This window comes from Cinclus cinclus, chromosome 24, assembly GCF_963662255.1.
Source record: "Cinclus cinclus chromosome 24, bCinCin1.1, whole genome shotgun sequence".
Lineage (NCBI taxonomy): Eukaryota > Metazoa > Chordata > Aves > Passeriformes > Cinclidae > Cinclus > Cinclus cinclus.
The window spans coordinates 5,110,702-5,129,775 of record NC_085069.1 but is presented as its reverse complement, the minus strand read 5'-3'; the positions used below and the strand labels follow the sequence as shown (position 1 = coordinate 5,129,775).

The window sequence follows — 19,074 nt, the reverse complement described above, 5'->3', positions numbered from 1 at the left end:
CCGCGCCCCTCACACCCCTCCGCGCCGGGAGGGTCACCGGGGGGTCACGGGGGGGGGGGGGGGAGGCTTGTGAGCAGAGCCCCCCATCCTACCGTGGTGCTGGGTATCCGTGGGATGTGGAGCGGGGTGGGCACGAAGAGTCGGGGGTGCCGCCGCTGTTGCGCTTCGGTGTCCCCATCACGGGGTGCCGTGAGGGGATCGGGGGGTGCCCCCCGGTGCTGCCCATGCCCTGATTCCCCCACAACGTGTCTTTGCCACAGCAGAGCTCGCAGAGGAGGGATCGCCTGGACTCCCGGCGCCCCCCACCCCGTAAGTTGCCAACTACCCCAATAAGTCACCCCCCACACCAAGGTCACCCCCCCTCACCAAGTCACCCCCAGCCCCAGATTTGGGGGTGTTCAACTGCAATGAACACATCAGGGCTCAGCCTGGCTCCCGAGGACAGCATTCAAAGGGCTTCCCTGGGTGGTGAGGGGCTGCCCTCTGCACCCGCTCCCCAGTGGGCTCCCCCCACCTTTTGGGGCACCCCCAGGCCTGCCCCAAAGATGGGGAGAGCTCCCTGTACATGCCTGTGCTTTACTACACACTCACAACCCTGGGCATGTTCTCACACAGCCTTGCACCCCTGGGTGTGCTTTTGCACACCCACCCACACGTGTGCACACTCACACAGCCTTGCACACCTGTGCATGCTCTTGCACAACCCTGCAGAAGCTCTCACATGCCCTGCACACCTGCAAACGCTCTCACATACCTGTACGCGTTCTTGCACACCCATTCACACACTCTCACGTGCCCTGCACACCCGTGCATGCCCTCCCACAGCATGGCACACCTGTACACGCATTTGCACACCTGTGCATATTCTCGTACATCTCTGCATGCTCCTCCACAACTCTGCACACTCTTTCAGTCCCTTAATGCTCCCACAGCTTTGCACACCTGTGCATTTCCCCCCTCGTGCACACTCTCACCCCGCTGTGCCCTCTGGCCCAGCCCCAGCGCTGTCACACACACCCTGCACGTCGCTCCCGCCTTGCGTTCTCTCACGTCCCTCATGCCCTTGCCCAGCCCTGGGCGCCTTTGCACGCTCCACGCCTTCTTGCACACTCACACCTAGCCCTCTCCGGTGGCCACAGCTCCTGGGGGTACCTCATGATTCCACACCCCTCCCTGGGGATCCTCTCTGTGTCCCCCACAGCTGGTCCGCTTCCCCGCTCCCGGAGGTCCGGGCTGACACTGCTGTCCCGCAGGGTCCAGCCCGGGATGCTGCGCGGTGCTGAGCACTGAGGGGCACCATGGGGTGCGCGGCGTAGCCCCCCGCCGTGGCCCCTCCGCCGTGGCCCCCCGCCCGCCGTGGCCCCCGCGTGGCGCCAGAGCCCCCTCGGTCGGTGCTGAGCGCTCCTTGATGGAATTGCGGTGAATGGAACAGAAGCCCAGCACCCTGGACCCGCTGTCGGAGCCAGAGGACACCCGGTGAGCCCCCACCCCAGCGTGGGGACACGCGGGGGACACGTGTGGCACTGCGCTTGGCATATCCGTGCACATCTCTGCGTGGCCCGCGCCTGGCTGTGCCCTCTATGTCCAAAAGTTTTGTGTGTCCCCAAGTGTCCCCATACCTGCTGCACCCCTGTGTCCGCTGTGTCCCTGGTGTGCTCGTGCTTAGTGTTTCCCCATGCATCCCTGCATGGTCATGTATGTGTCCGTGTCCTGGGTGTCCCTTGTGTCCCCATGCATGTTCCAAACCTGGGTGTCCCCATGTCCCATGCATCCCCGTACCCCAGGTGTCCCCCAGCCCCCCTGTACCCCATATGTCCCCAGGTGTCCCTATGTCCCCTCACGTTCTGGGTATCCCCTCCCCTGCCCATGTCCTGGGCGTCCCCCTGCACCCCACATGTCACCAGGTCCGTCCATTCCCAGGTGTCCCTGTGTCCCCACGCCCTCATGCCCCCCCGTGGTGTCCCCCCCCCCAACTCGTGCCTCTCCCAGCCGCCCCCTCCCCGCTGGGGCCCCTCGTCCCCACCCCTCATCGGACTATTTCGGGCCCCCGGTGAGGGGTGACGGTCCAGGGTCACCCTGGGCTGGAGCCCCCCTGGGGGGGTGCGGGGACCCAACCGCAGGTGCCGATCCCCCCTCCCCCTCCGCGGGGACGGGCGCGCGCGGACCCCCACCGCCCGCCATTGGCTGAGCCCCGATGACGTCACTTCCCCGCTCAGCCAAAAGGACATTTTGTCTTTGACTGTGAATGAGCCCCTCCCCCACCCGCCCCTCCCCCACCCTTCCCCCCGCCCCACCCCCCCCACCCTTTCCCTTCCCCTCCCCCACCTGCCACCCTTTCCCTTCCCTCCCCACCTCCCCCCCCCCCCGCCCGGTCCCAGCCCCCTCCCCCCCCCTTGGGGCGGTGCCGTCTCCCGGAGGGGGGGTCCCGGGAGGGGTGTTCTGGGTGGGGGGGGTCCCCAGGGCCCTCTCCTACCCCCCCCCATCCCGCACCCCAGGGCCGGACCCCACCTGTGACATCGCCGCGTTGGGACCCCCGGGCGGGGGCTGCCCACTTCCCAGCAAAAAAGGGGGTACGAGCGGGATTTTGGGGGGCTGTTGAAAGTTTGCGGGGGGGGAGGCTCAGCGGGAATCCGTGGGCACCGTCGCAGCCTGTCCTCCCCCCGCTGCCGCAGGTGGCTGGATGGGAAGCGCAAAAGAAAGAGCAGCCAATGTTTGGTGAAGAGCAGCATGTCAGGTACGGGCACCCGCTGAACCCCCCGGGCACCCCATAGCCCTGCTGGGCACCCCCGAGTCACCCAAGCACCTCATGTGCTCGCCAGGCTCTGCAGGCACCCTTCGTGGCCACTCCGGGAGCCCCGAGTCCTTGCCAGGGTCCCCTGAACACCCCATGCGTCACCTGGGTCCCCAAAAGCCTATGGACACCCCTTGTCCCCCATGGGCACCCCAGGATTCCTGTGTTTGTGCACCCCAGCGTGCCACGCACACCCCAGGTCCCGACTGGTTTCCGCGGAGTGCCACGGACGCCTCTCGTCCTCTGTGGGCACACCAGGAATTCCGTGTCGTTGCCAGGGTCCCACGGACACTCCTGCTGTGTCAGCCCGAGGTCCCCCAAGTCTCCCAGGCACCCCAGAATCCCGCACATACCCCACTCCCATGTCCCCACCCCCGCACCCCACATCCCTGCGGGGTCTCCCGGGGTCCCAGTTCCCCACGTCCTCGTCGGTGCCCCGTGGGTCGGGGCGGTGCTGTCGGGACGGCAGCGCCCTGGGGTGGGCGATAAGGGGGGCCCCACGGGCGCTGCCCCCCGCCCTGCCCCATTCCCCGGCGGGGAGCGGCCGGCGCCGGCGGGACCCGGCGGGGGGGGGCCGGGGGGAACCCGGGCGTCCAGCTCCCGCCCATCCCCTGCACCCGCCCCGCTCCGTGAGGGAGGGAACGCCCGGGGACCCCCGCAGCCAGCACCTGCAGAGTGCCAAAGACGGGTCGAGGGGTCCCCCATACCTGGGTTTGTGGGATTCTGGGTGCGTGTGGTGGTTCCGGGGTGCTGGGGATACTCCCCCGAGTTATGGGTGCTCTCAACATGGGAGACCCAGGCATCAAGCCCCCTCCCCATCTCTCCTACACCTTGGGGATTCCCATTCCCATGCCCCCCCCCACCCCAAAACACGAGGGTGGGCTGCCGGGGGAGACACGAGGGGCCCAGGGTGCTGGGAACCACCCCACGCGTCTTGGATGATCCGTGCCTCAGTTTCCCTCAGCCGGTGGTGGTGGGGAGGCTGGGGGGACTGGTGGGGGGCTGGTCTCAGGCTGCCAGGCAAGGGGACCCCGGACAACAGCAGGGACAGTGGGTCTTTGTGTGCCAGGGGGATGGGGACCCCCCCCGCTGCTGGTCCCCAGCCGGATAATGGGATAATGGGGGCTTTATTGGTGCGGGGGGCTCAGGCACCCCCCACATACCCCCAGCGTTAACCCTTCCCGTGCCGGCACAGGGGTGGTGGCAGGGCAGATAGTGGTGGGTGCAGACAGAGGGGAAACTGAGGCACAGAGAGGGGAGGGCATGCTGGGTGTGCCTAGCACGGGGTGGGTGGGGGGGTCCCTGGTGCTGCCTGTGCCTAGGGTCTCTGATGTGGGGTGCGCAAAGGGCTCCCTGACTCACGGTTTCTGGGGTGGGGGCCCTGATGTGGGGTGTGAAAAGGGCTCCCTGACTCAAGGTTTCTGGGGGTTCCCTGATATGGGGTGTGTGACTGGTACAGGGTGCTCCAGAAATCCCTGACTTGGGGTTCCCTGGTGTTGCCCTGTCATGGAGCACTCCAGGGGCCACTGATTTGGGGTGCCCTGGGGGTCCCTGACATGGGAATTTCTGTCATGGGGTGTTCTGGCGGTCTCTGTAATGGGAATCCCTGCCATGGAGCACCCCACGAGTCCTTCCTGTGGGGGGCCCTGCCCCGGGGTGCCCTGGGGGTCCCTGACTTGGGGGTCCCTGTAGGGTACATCCCTAGTTACCTGGACAAAGATGAACAGTGTGTGGTGTGCGGGGACAAGGCCACCGGCTACCACTACCGCTGCATCACCTGCGAGGGCTGCAAGGTGAGTTGGGGCAGGGGAGCTAGGGGGGTTCTGGGGTGCTCAGCAGGACTCACTCTGTCACCCCCTGCACCCTCCCCAGGGATTTTTCCGTCGGACCATCCAGAAGAACCTGCACCCCACCTACTCCTGCAAATACGATGGGTGCTGCGTCATTGACAAGATCACCCGCAACCAGTGCCAGCTCTGCCGCTTCAAGAAATGCATCTCCGTGGGCATGGCCATGGATCGTGAGTTGGGGGGCATGGCTGGTGGGGCAGGTTGGGGTACCCAGATCAGCTGCAGGACCAGGCTGGGATGTCAGGTGCTGTGATGCAGCAACGGGGTGGGATGCATGAATGTGGGGTCCTAGCTGACTGGGGGGTTGCCAGATGATAGTGGGGTTTTTTTTGGGAGGTGGGTTGAGGTCCTGCTGCTATGGCATGAGTTGGGGTGCCCAGAGCAGCCACAGGAGGAGGCTGGGGGCTCACTGTGGGGTGCTGTGCTGCAGCCGTGGGTTGCATGGATGGGGGGATGCTGGCTGATGGCGGGGGTCCCGGCAGTGGTGCTGGATGACTCAAAGCGGGTAGCCAAGCGGAAGCTGATCGAGGAGAACCGGGAGCGGCGGCGGAAGGAGGAGATGATCAAGTCCCTGCAGCATCGCCCCAACCCCAGCGCCGAGGAGTGGGAGCTGATCCATGTTGTGACAGAAGCCCACCGCAGCACCAATGCCCAGGGCAGCCACTGGAAGCAGAAGCGGAAATTCCTGGTGAGGGGATGCAGTGGAGGGACTCTGTCACCATCTCGGCCCCTCACCCTGCCCCCAGCCCCAGCTGGCATCTACTGAGTATTTGCACACTCAGCACACGCATGGTGGCGGTGCCAGGGTTTGGGATGTCACAGGTGTCCTTGTGCAGTCGAGGGGGGTTGGGACATCGCTCAGTGTCCTTGAGCAAGTCACCCCCAAAGGGTTCAGGGGTGAGCAGTGACCGAAGGGGACAGCTGTGCCCGCGGATGGCCCTGGCCCTGCCACTGGCCCTGTCACTGTCCCTGTCATGCAGCTCCCTCTCCTGGCTGCTGCACCGGCCCTGCCACTGCTGCTCCCGGTGACATGGGGGCCGCAGGGTGGGGCAAGGTCACATCACAGCTCCCCAGGGGTCGCAGGGAGGGGGAACAGGGTCACACCGCATACCCAACACCACTGCCCACTGTGGGGGTCCCAGAGGAGGGGACATGGTCACACCGCACCCCCTAACACCACTGTCCACTGTGGGGACCACAGGTTGGACATGGTCACACCACACCCCCAATGCCGCCACGGGTGTCCCAGGGTGGGATACGGTCACACCACACTTCCAGCCCCACTGCCCACCATGGGGGTCCCAGAGGGTGACACAGTTACACTGCACCCCAGAACCCCGCTGTCCACTATCGGGGACACAGTCACACCACATCCCCTAATGCCTTCTGCTCTGGGGGTCCCAGGGGTGACACAATCACATTGCACTCCCCAGTGCCACCATGGTGGTCTCAGGGGACGCATGGTGATGTCACACCTCCCCAACACCACCATGTCCCCCACAGCCTGAGGACATTGGCCAGTCCCCCATGGCCTCCATGCCCGACGGGGACAAAGTCGACCTGGAGGCGTTCAGCGAGTTTACAAAAATCATCACCCCGGCCATCACCCGCGTGGTTGACTTTGCCAAAAAACTGCCCATGTTTTCAGAGGTAACGGCGGGTGGGCTGGGGAGTTTGGGAAGTCTGGGGTGGTCTGCCTAGGGTCTGAGTCACACCAAACCCCCCAAAACTTCCCCTATGTCCCCCCCAGCTGCCTTGCGAGGACCAGATCATCCTGCTGAAGGGGTGCTGCATGGAGATCATGTCACTGCGGGCAGCCGTGCGCTATGACCCCGAGAGCGAGACGCTGACGCTGAGCGGGGAGATGGCGGTGAAACGTGAGCAGCTCAAGAACGGCGGCCTCGGTGTCGTCTCCGATGCCATCTTCGACCTGGGCAAGTCCCTCTCTGCCTTCAACCTGGATGACACCGAGGTGGCCCTGCTCCAGGCTGTGCTGCTCATGTCCTCAGGTAATGGGTGATGGGTGGAATGGGGTGGGCACCCCAGTGCCCAGGGAATCAGAGGGCATGTTGGGTGGGCACCCCAATGCTCAGAGTTCTCACTGTCCTGGGGAGGTGTTTGGTGGGCACCCTGATGCCAGAGATCCCCAGCAGCTTCAGGGGGAATTGAATTGGCACCCCCATGCCCAGAGGCTGTTCATGGGGATTGTTGTGCTGGCACTCCCTTGCCCACAACCCCCCCAGTATTTGGGGATGCATTGGGTGGGCAGCCACCCTGATGCCCAGAGCCCTGACTGTCCTGGGGGATGTTGGATGGGCACTGATACCACAGCCCCCCAACATTTTCAGGGTGCTTTGAGTGGGAAACCCTGCTCCCCTGGGTTTGGGATGGGCACCCCAATTCCCAGAGCTTCAGGCAGCTGTGCCAGCCTGGGAGGGGTCCCAGGAGCATGAGGTGGGCACCCCAGTCCCTGGTACCCAGGAGCACAGGCTGAGGCTCTTGGTTCCCTGGGGAACCCTGCCATATTGATGTGGGTCTGTGTGGTGGGCACCCCAACAGCCTAGGGGTGCATGGGACACTCAGCCCTCTGGGAGGGAGAATCCCTGCAGATGCTGGACTGGGAGAGGGACTCTTCCATGGGCAGAGAATGCCAGGACAACAAGGAGAGGTTTAAACTAAAACAGGGAGATTGTGATGGCATATTGGGAGGAAATTCCCTCTCTGTGAGCAACTGACACTGGTTGCCCAGAGAAGCTGTGGCTGCCCCATTCTGGGAAATGTCCAAGGCCAGGTTGGAGGGGGCTTGGAGCAACCTGGGATAGGGGAATGTGTCCCTGCCCATGGCAGGGAAGGGACTGGATGAGCTTTAATGTCCCTTGCCACACAAACCATTCTGTGACTCCACGATGCCCTGACGATCCCCTGGTTCCCACAGACCGGACGGGGCTGATCTGCGTGGAGAAGATCGAGAAATGCCAGGAGACGTATCTGCTGGCCTTTGAGCACTACATCAACTACCGCAAACACAACATTCCCCACTTCTGGCCCAAGCTGCTGATGAAGGTGACAGATCTGCGGATGATCGGCGCCTGCCACGCCAGCCGCTTCCTGCACATGAAGGTGGAGTGTCCCACCGAGCTCTTCCCCCCCCTCTTCCTCGAGGTCTTCGAGGACCAGGAGGTGTAGGGCTGACACCCCCACCCTGTGCCCCCACAAATCCCACTCTGGCCCCCCTCAATCTTTCTCGTTCCCCTGTAAGGACAAGGGGATGCCGTGCCCAGGGTGGGGGTCCTGCTGTGCCCCCCCAACAGCCACCCCCCCCGCCCCAGGACTTGACGAATTTTGTTTGTTTGCACAGGGAAGGGCCCCGACAGTCGAGCGTTCCCTTCATTGTCCTTCTCTTCGTAGATTATTATTTTTTAAGCATTTATTTCCCTCCCTGAGAGGCTAAAATATTAAACTAACTGCACTTTGGAAGGAGGAGGAGGAGGAGGAGGAGGAGGAGGAGGAGGAGGAGGAGGAGGAGGCGGAGAAAGAGCAGGGAGGAGAGGAGGGGGCTCTGGGCTGCACAGGGAGAGGCTGCCTCGGCTGGGGGGCCATGGCCATATGCACTTTTGGCTGGGCAGCAATTTGGGGGGCTGGGGTGGGGGCCAGGACCCCCCCATAGCAGGGCAGGGGCTGGGACCCCCATCCCCCATAGTGGGGTGAGGGCCAGGACCCCCCCATAGCAAGGTGGGGGCCAGGACCCCACCCACAGCAGGGCCGGGACACAGGGGGGCACAGCGGTGACAAGGGGGACCCAACCCCTTGGGGTACAGGGCTGGTGGACCCCCCCCAGTCCACTGGGTCTGCCCCGGCTGGGGTGACCACCCTGTGTCCCCCACTTTATCCCCAAATTTGGGGCCAGATTTGGGGTTTTGGGGGTTCTCTTGTCTTTTTTGGGCTGAGAGGAGACGATTTTGTGCCAAGCGCCGCGCATGGTGGGCGCTACAGGACACTGGGGGGGACCACTCCCCCCCCCCCAAACCCCCCAACTTTTCCGTTGTCCTTTTTTTGTTGTTTTTCCCCTCATCCTCGTGGGTTTTGTCGTGTCAGTCAGGAGTTGCAAAGGCCCCAGAGGCGCCGGCGGGGGGGCAGTGGGTGCCCCCCCGGGATCCCCCACTGCACTACTGCCCCGGCCCCCTGGCAGCAGCACTTTGGGGGGGCTGCACCCCCCAACTGCCCCCCCAATGCTGCCGCGGGGGCCGGGCTGAGGCGGGGGCCGGCAGATGGAGTCCCACAGGGGGCTTGGGGGGGGGGGGGGGGGGGGGGCACAGCTGCAAGGGGGCACCCGGGAATGGTTTTATCACCTTTTTACTCCCCCCCTCCCCCCCCAAGATTTAGGTTTGTGAATTTTTTCTTACCTCAGGCGGAGGCCGAGGGGGGGTGCGGGCCGGGGGGGGGCCGGCGAGGCAGGCCGGGCCCACCTAAGCTAATATATATATATATATATATATATATAAATATATATAAAATATATAATTTTTGTAATTAAAAAAAAAATCTTTTTACGGGTCGTTTAAAAGCAGAAAATCCCAACACCAGACACGTCCCCCCACAGGCACAGGGGGCCAGGCTGGGCTCCCCCCACACCCCAGACTCCCCCAACCATGGGGGGTCATGTTGGGGGGGCCCCGCCAGACCCTCTGCAGCTGGGTTGGGGGGCACAGCGGGGCTGTGGCACCTTAGGGTGCCCTGGGTGGGGGCGCCTTCCCCCAGTCCCACGTACTAGCGCCGGATTTGACCTTGGTGCAAAATGTCTTAAACCCCCACCCGGGTGCCCGGCTCGGGGGTCCTGGCAGCACCGTCTGCAGGCGGTGCAATAGGAGCCGAACACTAACGCCTGCACTAGGGAGGCGCAGGGTTTGGGGGTTCGCCCCCCACCCCTGGCAGCACCGGTCCCAACACGTGCCTTCGGGCCACGGGCGGGGCTGCGGCACCCGGGTGATGCCCCCCCGCCCGGTGCTGTTGTGGCCGTGACGGTGCCGTGGCCGTGCCATGTTGGTGCCATGGCCATGTATGTTGGTGCCGTGACCGTGCCGGTGCTGTGCCACGCGTTCTGGTACTGTGCCAGTGCCGTGGCTGTGCCATGTCGGCGCCAGCGCAAGGCACGTTGGTGCAATGCCGGTGCCACGGCCACGCGTGTTTGTGCCGTGGCCGTGCCACGTCAGTGCCATGGCATCTCCTGTTGGTGCAGTGGCCCCGCGCTGCCCGCGTGTTCCCAAGCACGCTCCGTGTGACGCCGCGCGCTCCCGTCGCGACACGGCAGCGCTGTCGTGGGACGTGTCTTAATCAGCCCCCGTGAACGCCACCCCCCCCCCCCCCGAGAGGCCACACGGGGCCCTGGGGCGGCTTGTCCCGGGGTGGGGGACTCAGCCCGGCACCCCCCACCCGCTGCCCCCCGCACGCCCCCCCACCCTGTACTCTTCCCCCGCGCCCTCCCGGGCCGTCCCCGCGTCTCCGTCTCGCGTCGCCATCGCACGTCCAGCATCCAGCGTCGGTCCCGGGGGGTCACACCGGTGCCCCCCACCCCTGCGCCACCTCCCCCGGGCCAACCCCGCCCCGCGTCCCCCCCCCACCCCGTCCCCGCGCACCCCGTCCCGTCCCTTCCCCACCCCCCCCAAGCACATACCTCATGGCTCCCGGAGCTGCCCCTGCCCGTGGGCGTCGAGCCCGGCCGGCACCTGGCCCAGCACAGCCCCGGCACGGCCCGGCCCGGCTCGGCGCGCCCCTCGCGGGGTCCCCCACTATGCAGGGTGCCGGGGGGACAGCGGCCGGCGTCGCTGAATGTAGGGGCGCGGGCCGGGGGGGGCCGCGGAGCCCCCGTGACAATCACAGTCTGTGACGTGCGATTTTAAACCCTTTTGTGTTTTGGTCAGGATTTTAAAGAAAGATATTTTTATGGTAATTGTTGCTGGTCTATTTTACTATATATTTATGTAATAAATATATGATGAAAAAAAAACCAAACAACCAAACCCCCTCCCCCAGACCCACCCCCCCAACACGGCTGGATCCAGCCTCTGCGTCCCACCCCCGGCCGCCAGAACGGGGGTGCTGGGGCGAGGGGACCCCCCGGCGCTGCCAGCGGAGCCGTGGGGGCGGTGCCCGATTTGGGGTGGGGGGGTCCCAGCATCCTGGCGCCCACCTTGGGGTGAATCCCTGCGAGTCCGACGGGCGCCATGGGGTCGGTGCTGCCCCGGGGAGGAGGGGGAAGTCTGTGTGTCCCCCCGCTGTGGTGTATGTACAGGGGTGCGCGGGAGGGGGCGGAGAGGGGTCCGGGGGGGGCACTACTGCGCATCGATGCGGAAAGAGAGCAGCTTCTCGGAGTGGAGGTTGTTGAGGGTGCGCAGGTCCGGCAGCTTCAGCAGCAGTTTGGTGAAACGCGAGGTCTCAGCCGGGCGCGTCTTCAGCACGAGGGCCCGCAGGGCCCGCAGCAGCGTCTCCTGCAGCTGCTCCACTGATGCCGTGTCCTCCATACCCGAGCGGTCTGTGGAGGACGGGGTCAGGAGCAGGGGAGGAGACACCCCAGTTCGACCCGCAAAAGCCCCTGATCCCACCTCAGCATCACCCTGATCCCAGCACTGAACCCTCTGACGTTCCCCTGGTATCACCTCAGTACCACCCCAGTCACCCCAATCCCTTACCTGAATGTTCCAGACACCCAACTAACACCCTGATCCCAACGTCAAACCCCTTGATCCTTTTCCAAACTCCTCAGTCTCCCCCAAAAAGTCCCCAAACCCTCCTGTGCCCACCTGCTGAGACAAGGACCACAGCAGTAAAGAGCCCCAGCTCTTCATCACTGAGCTCAAGGGCGCTGAGCTTCTCGCTGAAGTCGAACATGGCCCCGAGCAGGTCTCCCATGCCCATGGCCCACAGCTCCTCCAGCCCGTACCGTGTGCGGCTCATGAATGTCACCGTCTGCTCCTTCACGTCAAATAGCGACGCGAAGCGAACCATCAGCACCTGTGGGTGGGGGGCAGTATATGAGACGGGGCACCAGGCAGAGCCACAGGCACTGCACTTCATGCCAGGGACATCAGTCTCCATGCCACAGCTCCCAAATGTGGGGCACTGCCATGCCATGGGGCACCAGACAATGCCAGGGGCATTGTGCCGTGCCATGGGCTCCATGATCCATAATATGACTACCAAATGTGGGGTGCCGTGCCATGGGACTGTATGATGTCAGGGGCACTGTATTTCACGCCACCAAATGCAGGGTGTTAACAATGCCATGGGACACTGGGTAGTGCCATGAAGCTTCGTGTCAGTCCACGGTTCCTAAATGTGGGGTACCATGCCATGCCAGGGGCATCATGTTCCATACCACTGCTCCCAAAATGTGGCACTGCAGTGCCATGGGGCACTATATAATGCCAGGAACACTGTGCTGCATACCACAACTCCTGTTTGTGAAGCACTGCAGTGCTGCAGGGCTCCATGCCAGTCCACAGGGCACTGTGCCATGACAGGGACACCGTGCTCTGTGCCACAGATCCCAAATGTGGGGCACTGCAGTGCTGTGAGGCACCAGGGGCGCCATGACTCCCAAATGTGGGGCACTCTAATGCCACGGGACTCCTACCATGTTCTGGGCCACTGTCCCCATGCTCTGGGGCTCCATGCCAGTCCATGGAACACCGTGCAATGCTGTGGGGCACCATGCCGTCCATCGAGTCCTTGCCATTCTGGGACGTACCTCAAAGGTGCCAGCCTTGAGCAGGGTGACCTGGTCGTGTTGGGAGAGCGCCTGGAAGCCAGGAATGTGCTTGGCGAACTCCACGACCTCGCGGACGGCAGGGGTGAAGCTGAGGGAGAAATCCTCCCAGATCTCCTGCACGGAGCGCCCACTGCGGCCGGGCACGTGGCTGTTCATGGGGCACGCCTGCGGGTGACCAGGGGTCAGCGGGCACCGAGGGCTCCCCCGGGCTCTGTGGGGCTCCCCCGGCTCTGCCGCCACAGGAAGGGGGGACACTAACAAGGGGATTAATGTGGTTAGAGGTTAAAAATAGCCGGGGTGGGAGGAGCGGGAGCCCCCGGGCGCTCACCGGCAGGACGTCCTTGGTGCCGCGGGGCCAGGGGCAGCCCCGCGGGGCCGGGGGCTCGGGGTAGGCGGCGGGGCACAGCCGGGGCTCGGGGGGACCGGGGGCCCAGGTGGGGGGCGCGTCCCAGCGCAGAAGACCGCTGTCGCAGGCGGGAGGGGGTCCCAGCTTGTCGTGCGCATAGATGAAGATCTCCTTGTGGGCCTTGGCCACCTGTGCGATGACGTCCTCGGTGGCCCCCCCGGGGCTGGGCGAGCGGGGCGGTGTCAGCTGCTGGGGGAACTGGGAGAAGCAGGCGGGGGGGGCGAGCGGCGGGGGACCCGGGGGCGGTGCGCGGCCCCCGCCCGTGGCGGGACCCTCGCCGGGCCCCGGCATGGGCGGTGGGGCACTGGCCATGCCGCTCATGGCGCTCTGCATCTCCGCCAGCATCCGCTGCTTCTCTCGCTTGGGGATGCGACCGAAGCGCACGGCTGAGGGGGGACACCGGTGTTAGGGGGACATCAGTGGCAGCAGGCACGGTGACACCCCACCCCCCCCCACTCCCCAGACCTGCAGTATGAGGGGCCAGGGGCTGACGGGACCAGGGCTGCATTCCTGGGCTTGGAGGGGACATGCAGCCCTGACCAAAGGGGGAAACCATCCCGGGAGGGGACACGCAGCCTTAAAAATGTGAAGACGCGGTCCTGGAGGGGATCCTGAACATAGGGGAACCCATCCTGGGAGGGGATGTAGAGACCTGAGCATGAGAGGGATGCACCCAAGAAAGGGACATAGAGCCTCGATGTCGGGGGACCCTGTGTGGGAGGGGATACGCAGCCCTGGCCATGGGGGATCCATCTTGGGAGGGGACATGCAGCTCTGGGCACGAGACACCCTATTTTGGAAAGGACATGCAGCCCCATATATAGGGGTCCCAGGAACGGGGGACACCTCCCGTGGGACAGGCACAGCACCTTGCACAGGCAGGGGGACCCGGCTCCAGAGGGACATACAGCCCTGGAAGCATCCCGGGAAGTGACCAGCTGCTTGGGCACGAGGAATCCCACCCCCAGAGGGAATTCCCGGCTCCGGACGTCATAAAGGTCCCTCGGAGCTCACCATCACGGGACATGCCGACCAGCAGGCACTTCTTGAAGCGGCACTGCTGGCAGCGGTTGCGGTTGATGCGGACAATAGAGCAGTTCTCGTTCTTGAGGCACTTCTTATACTGGATGTTCTGCTGGATGCTGCGACGGAAGAAGCCCTGCGGGGCCAGCGGGGGGAATCACTGGGGGTCCCCGCACTGTAGCAGGGGCACCGTGCCCCATCCCCGGCCCCATCCCAGTACCTTGCAGCCCTCGCACGCGTGTACGCCGTAGTGGAAGCCGGAGGCGACGTCCCCGCAGACCTTGCAGAGCAGCACCATCCCGTTGAGCTCTGCGGGGGATGGGGGTCATCGGGGTCCAGGGGTGCGTGCCGCGGGGTGGGAAGACCACCCACCACCCCCCGCGAGCCCCACTCACTCGTGACGGTGCTGCCGGCTTTGCTCGGTGAGCTGCGGCGCCGCTCGTCCGCGGGGACGGGCTGCACCCCGGGGAAATTCACCGAGGAGCTGAACGAGGAAGAGGAGGTGGAGGAGGAGGATGAGGAGGAAGGGGAGCCGTCTTCATGGGAAGCCAGCGTGGCTCCGCCATAGGCGCGGGAATCCTGGAGGGAGCCGGTGGGTGACGGTGGGAAGTACGTGGGGAAGGGCTGGGAGCCCGACTGGGAGCTGCTGTTGGAGCTGTCGCTGCAGAGGGACACGGGGCTGGTGCGGGTGGGAGAGGCGCCGCTGGAGCCCACGTAGCTGATCACCCCACCTGCAGAGAGAAGGAGCCACTCATGCACCGAGCTGTGCCGGGCTCAGCCTCCCCCGACTCATGGAGGTGGGAACCTCCGGAGGTGAGTGGGATGCCAAGGGAAGCACCCCGAATCTATCGGCAATCAGGATCCATGGGCATCCCGCGGAGCCACACACGCACTGAGCTGCGCCAGGCTCAGGGAAACCCCTCGGAGGGGAACTGCAGCCCCAGCTGGGGGGTGGATCCATAGGAAAGCATCCCCGGTGCATCCCGGTGGGCCACTTATGTACTGAGCTACACCAGGCTCAGCCTCTCCCAGCGGGGGGGGGGGGGAAGCCCCCCAGAGAGGAATCGCAGCCCCACGAGGGGTGGGGTCTCCAAGGAAGCACCCCGGATGCATCCCGGATCCATGGATATCCCGCTGCGCCGCACGTGTGCCGCCCACCCTGAGTCAGGCACCGCACCCACCGGCCGCCACGGGCGACGGCTCCACGTGGGACGGGGACAGCCGGGTTTATCCGGGTGCGTGCCGGCTGGGGACACGGGCAGGGCACCCCGGAATTGCCTGCAGGAGGAATGTGGGCTGGGAACCCTCAGGAGAGGTGAAATCAGGAGGTCACAGGAGTTACTCCTGCCGTTCCTGGCTCCGTGCCTGCAGCACAGCCGGGCTCCCGCCCCACAGATGCCGGGACAGCCCCACGGCGCAGCCCCCCATGACACAGCCCCCCACGGCACTGGGGTGCTCCCAGTGGAGCCCCCCACATGGCGCCGGCATGCTTTCAGCGCAGTCCCTCAAATGGGAGGATACATCCTCACTGCAGGACTGAGGAGCTGCGTGAGGACCCCCAAAAGTGGAGACCAGCATGGGGTGGGGGGGGAAACACGCGTGGCCCCTGGCTAAAGTCAGTGTCATTGTCACCCCACTCACGGGGCAGGGACAGCAGCACCGGGACACGACTCCGGGCAGGGACACGTGGATGGTGATGTCGGGGACACACGGGATCACCACGGCCATGTGTCTCCCGCCGCACACGGTGCCGCCGGCACAGATGCCACGCGCCAGAGCCAGCTTGTCACCATCCCCCCGCACTGAACCACCTCCAAAGGGGGTCACTGAATTGGGGACAGTGGGTCCCACCTCCAGGGCAGCTGATCCTGGGGAGCCCCCGCTACTAAGATACCAAAATAATGGGGGGAATCTCCGCACCCCAAAGCCTCGGGACACCCACTTTACGCTTTGGGGTGCGGGGATTCCCCCTAACGGCTCTCCCCAAAGCGAGGGAAACTTTCTTGACCCCAAAACAGAGGGAACCCCCCCAAACAGCCTCCCCGCAGCCCTCCCCCAAGCTCAGGCGGCCTCACGCCGCCGCCCAACGTGCTCCAGCCGCACGTGGCCCACATAGACCCCACCCCTTGACGGGTTACCACGCCCATATTCCTCTCATTGGCCAAATCCCGCCCCGCCCCTTCTCGTTGCCCCTGAGACAGGGCTATTCCCCCCAATGAACGGCGGCGTCCCCAGTTCCGCGTGCGACGTCATCAGTGATGTCATATCCCGACCAATGGGAGGGGGTGGGGCGGGGCTGCGGGGAAAACAAACTCCGCACGTGGCAGCGGCGGGGAGGGGGACACGTGCGGGGGGGGGGGGGGGGGGCGCCGCCGCCTCCGGTCTCTCCCCCCCCTCCCCGTCCCTCCCGGTGCACAGGGAGCCCCGACACGCGCAGCACCGCCTCGGCCGTCCACAGGTTGCCCGGTCCCCGTGGCCCTGGTGCCGCTGATAGAGACAGCCCGGTCCCGCCGCGGTCCCCTCCGGTCACCCTGACCGGTCCCGCCGCCCGGGACACACCGATTCCTGTGCGCTACCCTGCAGTCCCGGTTTCTGGGACACTCCGGTCCCGCTGCTCCGAACCCACTTCTCTCCGGTTCCGCTGCCCAGGAGACAACAATCCCAGTTTTTACCCTTCCTACCCCTGCGTTCACCACTCTCCGGCGTTCGGGAATCCTCAGTCCCGGTCTCCGGGATATCCGGGTTCAGCCACGCTCCCCTCCGGTCCCGCTGCCCGGGACATCCTGGAACACCGATCTCTGTTCCCAACCTTCCTACCCCCGCGTCCAGCACGCCCCGGCGTTCGGGACACCCCAGTCCGGTCTCCATCCATCCCTTCTGCCCCGACCGCCGGAGCACCCCGGTGCAGGTGATCACGTCGCGCCGGTGTGCAAGACGCCCGGTACCGGCGCGCAGCCCTCCCTACCCTCCTCCCGGGGACACCCCGGCCCCGTTGTGCGAGCCTTACCCCGCTCTGCAGGACCCCTCGGTCCCGGTAGGACGGAGCCCCGTTCCGGGACGTGGCCCCGGTGCGCATCCTGCCCGGTCGGGCGTGCGGGACCCCCTCGGTCCCGGTGTCCGGACCCCTCCGACTCGCGGTCTCAGCGCGCAGCCCCTCGCCGCGGTCCCGGAGCGCTGCCCCCCGATCCACTCCGGTGCTGGGGACCGGTGCCGGTGCCCGCACGGTGGTCTCGGGGGTGGGGGGCTCCGGCGAGGCACTGACCTGTGCTGCCGGCCTCGGGGGCCGCCATCCTGTCCCGGCCCCGTGAGCCTCCCAGAGCGGAGCCGCGCCGAGCCGTGCCGCGCCGCCGCCCGGTGCGGGCTGTTGTGCGCCCGCCGCCCGCCCCGCCGCCCCCCGCACCGGCCGCGGCTGCGCACTGGGCCGCACGCGGCGCCGCCGCCTCCCCCATGTGATTCCCGGGGACAGCCTCGTGCCCCAGTGACACACTTTCCGCCGGCGGCCCCGGCCCCGCACCGCCGCCGGGGAGCCCGGGCTCGGCGGGGACCCCCGCACCGGGGCCGCCTGACGGACCGCAGGGACCGGTACCCGCACCGGTCCCTGCACCGGGGACACGGGGTGCCCCGTCCCGCAGCACAGCACTGTCCCTGTACTGGGAACCCCTCCCGCAGCACTGTCCCCTGCACTGCGGACACTTGGGTGCAGTATTTGACACATCTGTCACCTGGCACGGCACTATCCCCCGCGCTGGGGACCGCCAGTCACAGCCCTGTCACCTTGCACAGCGCTGTCACCTGCACTGGAAACACCTGACCGTGGCACCGGCTGTCCCCTGCAGCGGGAATATCCAGGCACAGCGCTGTCACTCTGCGTGGCACCTTCCCCAGGGGACACCTGGGCACCAATGTCACGCTGCACAGCGCTGGGGACACCCAGGTACTCCTGTCACCCCTCAAAAGCACTGTCCATCGTCCTAGAGACACACAGGTACCCCTGTAACCCCGCGTGGCACTGTCCCCTGCATTGGGGATACCCAGCTACCCCTGTCACCCTACACGGCACCGTCTCCTGTGCCCACCTGTTCGGCTCCAAGCACCGCAGCCCCCCCCCCGGCCGGGGACGCCTGTGCATGGTACAGCCCCCGGCACAGCCCCTGCCCGCTGCCCCCTCTCGATGTTCCCCTGTCCAGCCCCTGCTGTCCCCATGCTGCCCACGGCGGGTGCCCGCTGTGGCACGTGCCTGGCATCCACGTCCCAGCTTGGCCCCACTCCCGGCTGCCGCGGGGGCTGCGGCAACGCGGTGCCAGGGCAGAGTTGGTGGCAGATCTGGGTCGCGGCGCCGGCCGGGGCCAGCCCAGCTCGGTGGCACCGGGGGCTCTGTGGGTGCTACTGTTCCTGCCGCGGGGAGAGTTTTGGGGGTGCCAGCGCCCTCCCGGGTGCCACGTGCCGGGCGCTGCCCTGGCCCCCAGCCAGGAGGAGAAGGAGCAGAGCACGGATGTGCCAGCATCGGGAAATCCTCCGGGCTAATCCCACAGGAGGGGAGGCCTCCGGTGCCCCGGCTGTGTAAAGTGCCCGGAGAGGGACACCAGAGCTCTGCACCCCAAAGACCCCCTTGTTCCCCCTGTGTGACGAGGCCACCCCTCAGCTGAGGGCGTCCAGGGGTTGCTGGGGGTGGTCCCGGATTTTGGGGCGCCCCAAGGCATCGGGGCGGTGGGAACACCCCGACACCCCACAGGACGTTCCCCTGCCCTGAGTCACGGGGCGGTTACACGGTGCCGTGGCACCTCCGGCCGGGAGAACCGCGGCAGCTCCCGGAAGGATGTGTGGGGCCAGGCTGGCATGGGAACGGGGGGACCCGGGGGGGGAAACACCGGTCCCGGGTGAAGGGACCCGCCTGCCCACAGGGCAGTGCCCGGACCGTGCAGGTGTCCCCGATCCCACGCAGCTCCTCGTTCCTCTCCCGGCACGTTCCCGGTGATTATCCGTGACTCAGCCGCACGTCTGGATTGGAAAAACATCCCCGCGCACCGCGCTGCGGCACACGGCGCCTGCGATGCTCGCCTGAAATCCTGATCCCCCAGGAATCCCCGGGAGGGGAGTGGGGCTGGGAGGGAGGGGACAAACCTCTTGGGGTGTCTCTGTGGGGTCCCACCGTGAGGCTGGGATCCCAGCACGGGGTGTTCTGGTGAAGGTGCTGTGAGCAGGGACCCCAGGCTGGACACAGCTGGGATATTTCCGGGAT

The 19,074-nt window shown here is 65.9% G+C and overlaps 2 protein-coding genes across 2 annotated transcripts; one reads left to right on the top strand and one right to left on the bottom strand.

Annotated features, from left to right (window-relative positions):
• Positions 1-1,360: 1,360 nt before the first annotated feature.
• Positions 1,361-8,094, top strand: THRA (thyroid hormone receptor alpha). Its single transcript, XM_062507932.1, has 8 exons — positions 1,361-1,476; positions 2,673-2,734; positions 4,484-4,584; positions 4,664-4,811; positions 5,124-5,329; positions 6,145-6,291; positions 6,392-6,650; positions 7,577-8,094. The coding sequence occupies exons 1-8, from the start codon at positions 1,424-1,426 to the stop codon at positions 7,825-7,827; spliced, it is 1,227 nt and encodes a 408-aa protein (XP_062363916.1). The 5' UTR covers positions 1,361-1,423; the 3' UTR covers positions 7,828-8,094.
• A 2,876-nt stretch (positions 8,095-10,970) lies between these two features.
• Positions 10,971-17,125, bottom strand: NR1D1 (nuclear receptor subfamily 1 group D member 1). Its single transcript, XM_062507923.1, has 8 exons — positions 17,098-17,125; positions 14,231-14,566; positions 14,056-14,144; positions 13,827-13,971; positions 12,735-13,198; positions 12,386-12,571; positions 11,439-11,649; positions 10,971-11,170 (listed from the first exon to the last, which is right to left on the bottom strand). The coding sequence occupies exons 1-8, from the start codon at positions 17,123-17,125 to the stop codon at positions 10,971-10,973; spliced, it is 1,659 nt and encodes a 552-aa protein (XP_062363907.1).
• Between the last annotated feature and the right edge of the window lie 1,949 nt (positions 17,126-19,074).

Excerpts from the sequence above, each read along its gene's own strand:
- NR1D1 (XM_062507923.1), bottom strand. The coding sequence starts at position 17,125 with ATGGCGGCCCCCGAGGCCGGCAGCACAG. Across the intron at positions 14,145-14,230 it reads AGCCGGCAGCACCGTCACGA|AGCTCAACGGGATGGTGCTG; the intron begins GTGAGTGGGGCT and ends CATCCCCCGCAG. Across the intron at positions 12,572-12,734 it reads GCACCAAGGACGTCCTGCCG|GCGTGCCCCATGAACAGCCA; the intron begins GTGAGCGCCCGG and ends GGTCACCCGCAG.
- THRA (XM_062507932.1), top strand. The coding sequence starts at position 1,424 with ATGGAACAGAAGCCCAGCACCCTGGACCCGCTGTCGGAGCCAGAGGAC. Across the intron at positions 4,812-5,123 it reads CGTGGGCATGGCCATGGATC|TGGTGCTGGATGACTCAAAG; the intron begins GTGAGTTGGGGG and ends GGGTCCCGGCAG. Across the intron at positions 6,292-6,391 it reads AACTGCCCATGTTTTCAGAG|CTGCCTTGCGAGGACCAGAT; the intron begins GTAACGGCGGGT and ends TGTCCCCCCCAG.